The sequence below is a fragment of the Panthera pardus genome, unplaced genomic scaffold, assembly GCF_024362965.1.
Source record: "Panthera pardus isolate Hobbes unplaced genomic scaffold, ASM2436296v1 HiC_scaffold_16, whole genome shotgun sequence".
NCBI classification, from domain to species: domain Eukaryota; kingdom Metazoa; phylum Chordata; class Mammalia; order Carnivora; family Felidae; genus Panthera; species Panthera pardus.
The window spans coordinates 113,328,360-113,335,078 of record NW_026526721.1 but is presented as its reverse complement, the minus strand read 5'-3'; the positions used below and the strand labels follow the sequence as shown (position 1 = coordinate 113,335,078).

General features: G+C 46.1%; 1 protein-coding gene across 2 annotated transcripts; it reads right to left on the bottom strand.

Annotated features, from left to right (window-relative positions):
• Positions 1-43: 43 nt before the first annotated feature.
• PFN2 (profilin 2) lies at positions 44-6,220 on the bottom strand. 2 transcript variants are annotated; one of them, XM_019439450.2, is made up of 3 exons: positions 5,865-6,220; positions 3,496-3,688; positions 44-1,715 (listed from the first exon to the last, which is right to left on the bottom strand). In XM_019439450.2, exons 1-3 carry the CDS (start codon positions 5,994-5,996, stop codon positions 1,618-1,620), a joined length of 423 nt encoding a protein of 140 aa, XP_019294995.1. In that variant the 5' UTR covers positions 5,997-6,220; the 3' UTR covers positions 44-1,617. The 2 variants fall into 2 exon arrangements, with proteins under 2 accessions (XP_019294995.1, XP_019295001.1); XM_019439456.2 differs by having other exon boundaries at positions 44-1,392; positions 5,865-6,219.
• Between the last annotated feature and the right edge of the window lie 499 nt (positions 6,221-6,719).

The following is a 6,719-nucleotide window of genomic DNA, read 5'->3' as shown; positions in this document are numbered from 1 at the left end:
ACAATAAGACAACAATTTACATAAACAACAGGAGTCTAGAATATTTGGTTGGAATAAATTTATTTCATCTGTCTGTAAACAAGGTGTTTAATAGTTATGGCATTTTTTTAAATGCATATTAAATCAGATGAGTTAGACTGTATCCCAGATGTAACAAAGTGCAGGGAAAGAAATGGACAAATCAGCAACAAGATTTGTTTTTAAATCTGTACATTATCCACAAGGCCCAAACAATAGAAGCAAATACTAGAATGTCCCTAAAGTAGTGCCATTCGAAAGAAACCTTGAATAGGTCAGTTAAAATCCATCTCACAATAGCAACAGTTCATTTTAACAATAGTATGGCACAGAACACATATGAAAAAAATTTATCACAAGACAGCCAAGTCCACAATAATGCAACTTCATATAAAAACTCAAGCTGCAAATAAAATTGGTCCTATGAAGAACAAACTGGACACACTCCAGATGGTTATGTTGGGATACCTAATGTCCATAATGGCAGCCTTTTACAATTTTACTAAAGAATAGAGCTGGTGTGCAAAGAAAAAGGAACAAAAATCTGAGCTATTGCAATGATGGAATGTCCCTGGGGATTCGATCTGTATGGTTACTGTAAGGTCGTGGGAGGAAGTGCCTTTTGCTCTTGTTTTGCAGTTGCACTCTTCATATAGCTTGTAGACAAAAGGTCTGTCTCTACTCAAGTGCAACAACAATACTAAAAGCAAACTACTGCAGCTTTCAATAGCTCATCAACAAAAGGGATATTACTTGGTTAAATAAACCAGGCAATGCATAAAAGATGGAAGCAAACCAAATACCTATGTGCAAAGGGAGAAGGGTGGGAAAAGAGGAGTGAAGGAAAGATGCATGCACTTTTTCCTCCCAACCATGCGCTACAAAAGGAAGACTAAATGAGCTAAGTAAATGCTCAAAGTGCTGAAAAGACATTGATCAAATTAGAGATTGTACAACCGGCACCTTGCTTAATATTAACTTATTTTAGTTATCAATATCCCATTAATTGCTAAGACAAAGTGATGCCCAACTTGGCATGCCCCCTCCCCCCGAATTTCAAGGTATCATGCAAATCATTATTGTGCTGCAATTATGTTGCCAGATAAGGGTTGGTTACATACAGTGGTTAACATACAAATGATCCATTGGGTAAACAGGAATCGCGACATTAGAAAATAGGTAAAGAAAAATTAGCTACCATCTACAGTCTGGTAGCACTGTGACCATAATTGGGGTGGTGATGAAGACAGTTGCTAGGTAGATGGGGAGAGGCTGCTTACACATCAGACCTCCTCAGGTATAAAGCGAGTTCATATGCTTTCTTGTTAAGTGTGCCTCCGTGGACACCTTCCTTTCCCATGACTATAACCAATGCTGGAGTACACAGGGAAACAAAACAAAAGTGAACAGAATTATTTAAGGGGGGGGAGGGCAGAAAGAAAGACACCTTTCCCCACCAACAGAGGGATACAAAGGAGACACAGGTTCATACCCCATCACCCTGCATTGCTAATAAAATTTCCAGAATTAAGACTCAAGCTTACAGCTAGGAAAGTTTAAGAGCAATTTTACCCTAATACTTAACAGTCTGCCTAGCAGCTAGAACCCAGAGTCTCTCAAGTATTTTGCCATTGAGTATGCCTTCTTATTCAATCCGCCTCCATGGACCCCTTCTTTTCCCATTACAAAGACCAAGACTGAAAGAGAAAGAAGAAAAGTGTTTCAAAAGAAGTGTTAATCAAGAGAGTCACATAAGTTTTAGCAGACAGAACCCCGATTAATAAGTTAACATTAAGTTAGTTTTCCGTGAACTGTCAGGCACTGAAGTCATCTAGGTCTCCAAAAAGGAGAACTTTCAAACTAGTAATACACTAAAAACACTGTTAACTGCATCCTGGAAGTCCAATCAGTGCAGCTGCAGTGCTCTGTAAAAATATTTTTACACTAAGAAAAAAAATGTGTGATCATTTATATTCTATTTTAGGGCAAAAAACTTCTAGTTAGTATGGCAAATTATCAGAACAGCCCCCAAAATGTAAACTTACAAAACTCAGGTGATTATTTACAAAATTCTCCCCAACTTTAACAAGCTTCATTAAATACAAACCATTAAGTCTTACCACTGAGACTCAATGTGTCTATTACTTCCAGAGGAAAACCAAAACCAAATTTTAAATAGCATTTTCAAAGCCATTCAGAAAAGACCAAGTAAAAAATACTTAAGGCTTGTGCTTACTGATATGCTCATTATGCTTTGCTTTTGAGTTGAAAATCCTGGAACAGGTTTACTATTTCCAACAACAGGTTCTTCTATGATGCAATTCAGAGGTCTATCCCCAAAATACATGCAGAAGTCAGATTTTATACTTGCTACCACTAGAGGTCAGTAGTGCTGTAGAGTATAAAAATCTCATTCTGGTTTTATGTCACATGGTTAATACTTCTTTTTAACATATTTATCTGAAGTCAACTAATGTTTAGAGATTTGTCTACTACTTCAGTTATCTAATTTTCCTACAGAAAGATACTTTAAGTGTCAACTCACACGAAAACAAGAGTAACCTTTAGGATAATCACAAGGAGTTGGTAGAACCACTGGGGCAAATAATAGCTACTCAGAGTAGCTTCAAGTTCATTCACATGGTAGATTTGGTTTTAAAATCAGCTGTGCCAATTCTATCTGAGGCTACACAGCCCTCTTAATTTACAAAATATTTACACAGGTTAATACATTTAAATGTATTTGTAAATCAATTACATGTCATAGTAAACCTCAATTTTGGAAGTTTTTTCCAAAAACGTAGTGAGACACAGTGAAACAAGGATTTCTGCAACGCTGAAAACAGTCAGGAAGCAACCAGAACTTCTGGACCAAGTGTATAAATGAAATATAATTTCCTACTTTTCAAATTTAAATCACAGACACGCTCTGTCTTTGAAAATATTCTGGTAAATAGGCAGCTTACTACAAAACCTCATTCTAATTATTTTGCTCTTCCCCAGCAATGTTTCAAATAGAAACATGAGCAAATGTTCATTTTTCCTTTTTTATGCTGAGCAGTGAATAATTAAAATGCAAGAAAAGAAAGAGATGCAAAGGTGAAAGACTAAAAAGCACTGAAGTAACCAAACAATATGAACAGTTTAACAATCTGGATGTGCCGTAAGATTATCATTCAACATGTAAAGCAGTTTAAAAGGCAAATTTGGATTTTCAGTTTACTAAAGCTGAAACTGAAGAGTTGACGTGAATATTCTATTTCAGAGTAAAGTCAGGATCTCAGAGGCTGAGCTGTATATGCAGCTGCTGTAGAGTAGGTAAGTCTAAAAGCAAGGGAGTGCCTCCCTTCAGTGCTGGGCAGTTCACAAAAACCACCTTAATAGCCATTATGGACTAACACTTTTATTCAAAATGTTAAGGAAACTGCTTAATAAGTTGTAGCGTGCAAATTTTAACCAGAAGAGTACTGTGCTTACCTCTACCAGCTCTGCCGACAGCAACGTTGTATGTTGGCTCCCCACCTTGACTCTTTGTCCGGATGTCCATTGTGCAGTCACCATCGACGTATAGGCTATCTCTGATCACTGAGCACTTCTTTGCGCCAAGAGTCAAACCGTTGGTAAAGAAACCTTCCCGGTCTTTTCCTACAATCATATCTATTTCTACTGGCTGCCCCGCCAATGGGAAAAAAGAAAAAAAAAAGAAAAGAAAAAAAACATGAAATTGTAATCAATTCCTTTCAGGCCTCCATTTGGTGGAAAAACTTTGCCAAGATTGTACTACTACTATACTACAAGACATTCACATCTCACTAATGTAAAATCAAGTTTGTCTTTTCTAAAGAATTACTTAATCCTATAGGACTACATGTTTTGTAACACTTAAATTTCACAGTTAACAGCGTACCAACTAAAGACCAGTCGATGCAAAGAGAATCTATGTAACTGGCAGCTGACACCAGATAAACTGTAAACTTGAGATTTATAAACTGTTTCAAAGTCAGATGGTACCTAAAATGCTTATGTAATGGTAAAAATTCACCTATAAACTTTTAACAACTGCTTGTCAATCATATTCAGTCACATTACAGTTATGCTGCATCAAACTTAAAAGTTGCTTGGAAGCCTCTTGAAAAAATGCCCATGCATAACAGAGCTTCCTACTCTGCTTTAAATAACTTGAAATATCCCCCGCTCCCCGCCTCCCCCCCCCATAGTATGAACTTCAAACCTTGGACCTCAGCGCACTGACAAATTCATATTTCCCTCTTTATTTTTCTAACCACTCTCCTTTTCCTCTGCAACTTCCCTTCCCCTCCCACCTCAGTAATCAGTTTTCTTGCTGGGCAAATGCAAAGAGGATTTTGCTGGTAGCACTGCAGTAGGTAATGGTTTTTAAAAACAGAGAGAAAATGGAGGGAGACTGGGAAAGAAACTGAGGTAGCCACCAGAACCGGAAAGGAGAAAACGTGCATGCTAACATTCCATGAATAAGAAGGAAGGCGTCGCCCCCATCAGAACTGCAGAGTCATAGCAGGCCCCAGCCATTTCCAAGCACACTCCCGCAATCTTCCCAGCCAGGCAGCGGGAACTCACACACAAAGACAAGAGGACTGCAGAAAAAAAGTTGATCACCAGACAGATGGCAATTCTCCATGAGAACTGTGGTCCGCTGCGGTTATAGGAGACCTTAAAGTATTAGCATCAAGGACAGAGTTCTACCCAGATCTTGAACCATGTTAAGTAGTACAGAATAATTAGCAGCACCCATAATAGGGAGCCTGAATTTTGGCGTTTGAGGGGAGGGGAGCGTGGAGCTAAGAAATTAAGGGAATACCCCTGTATTTGTCACAACCGTCACAATTTTAAAAAGACCCTTGTGCGGAAAGGGGCAAAACAATAAAGCAGCACTAGAGGTTTAGTAACATTTCCCAAACATGTGGCAACCAAGTCAAAGCCATCAAGTCACAAGAAAACCAGGCACTGTGAAGCATAATCTGCATTAGTTCCTTTACTACCTTCACTAAAGAGGGAGGGACTTGGAGAAGTGAAGTGTGCCCTCGGCCTTCACAGATTATTGAAAGCCCCATAAAGGCACCCCCCCCCCCTTTTTAGAGCTATGTTGCGTAATTGGGGATAACGGTGTATCAATGAATCTCCATAGGAGGAGGAGAGAAATCAATGGCAGTTCGCCATCTTGGAGAATTAAAAAAAAAAAAAAAAAAATCCTATGGAACCAGAGCTGAAGTCGAGATTCACGAATCCACCTACGTTGTCGGCGTATATTTCTCTCAAGCCCCAGAGGCCTGGACACCGGCAAACCTACGCAAAGTCGCTGCGAGGATCCCGAGGGCCGGGCAGCCGCCGCCTCCCACAGCCCGCGGCGCGGGCGGCGCGCTGTCCGGAGAACCCCCGCCCGGGCCCCGCGCGCTCCGGCCCCGCACCTCCAGCCCCCGCTTCCACCCCGGAACGTGCAAAGCAAACCTCAGGGCTTGCAAGGGACCAAAGAGCAGCGCACGAAGGGAAAAAAGCCGCCCCCCCCCCCCGCCCCAACCGGTGCGCGCCCCCTCCCCCAGCTTCACGGACAGGCATTGGGAACGCAGGGGGCGCCTAAGCAGTCAGGGAGCCCGGGAGCCGGGAAGCCAGGCCGCCGCCCCCGCCGGTCAGCGCAGCCCCGGGAGAGGGGGCGTCCCCGGGCCTCGGCCTCCCCGCCCGCCCGGCAGCCGCATCCTCGGCGCCGGACGCCCACCACACCTGCCGGCGCGGCCGTCCGTGGCCCCACAGCCGGCCGGCCCCACTCGGGTCCGGGAATGGGAACGGGAACCCGGACCGCCACCGGTCCTCACCGTAATGCTCTGGAAGACGCCCCCGGCCGTGGCTGCCCAGACGTATTTGGCGTCGCAGTAGCCGACAATGGCGGCCTCCTGGCAGCAGCCATCGCACATCAGGTTATCCACGTAGCTCTGCCAACCGGCCATCTTCGAGCCCTTCGCACTGCAGCGGGGACGGCGAGGAGCAGCAGGCGCAGCGGCGGCGGCAGCGGGCGGCGGCGGCGGCGCGGGGGGAGGCGGGGCGGGGGCGGGGAGGAGGCGGCTCTGCGCAGGCACCGACCGCCCCCCTCCCCGAGGAGCTGCGGAGGGAGGACGCGGGGACGACGGTGAGGGACAAGCCGCGGAGCGCGCCCGGCCTGCCTGCCCGCCCGCCCGCAGCCGCGGGGCTGACTAACCAGCGGCGGGAGGCTGCGGAGCGGCAGTGCCGGCGACGACGGTGTCCGCGGCCGCTGCTCCTCACCGCGGCACCTTTCAGTCCTCCGCGGCCACGGCGGGGCGGGCGTGCGCGCGCTCGTGCGTGCGATCCTTCCGCGGCGCCCCGACTCGAAGGGTCCCGGGAAGGGAGGGGGAGGCTGAGGCGGGGGCGCGGAGGGATACCGCTCCGGGACAATCACGGCCGCCACGTGCGGCGGTGAGGTCGGGATGCTGTGGGGTTGCTGGCGGTGATGCCGTAGGCCCGCGGAGAGGGCGGCTCCTCCGTCGCGTTCGGCACCTCAGGGACAGGGGCGTCTGGGACGCCTCCAGTTCCCGCTGCTGGGCCACGATGCGCCTGTCTTCTGCGTCCGGTGGCTGGGGGTGCGGAATTTTGAGCTCGGTGTTGGATTGCGGAGTTGCCCTGGTGATGGGATGTGTTTACTCCTCTTCGTGTTG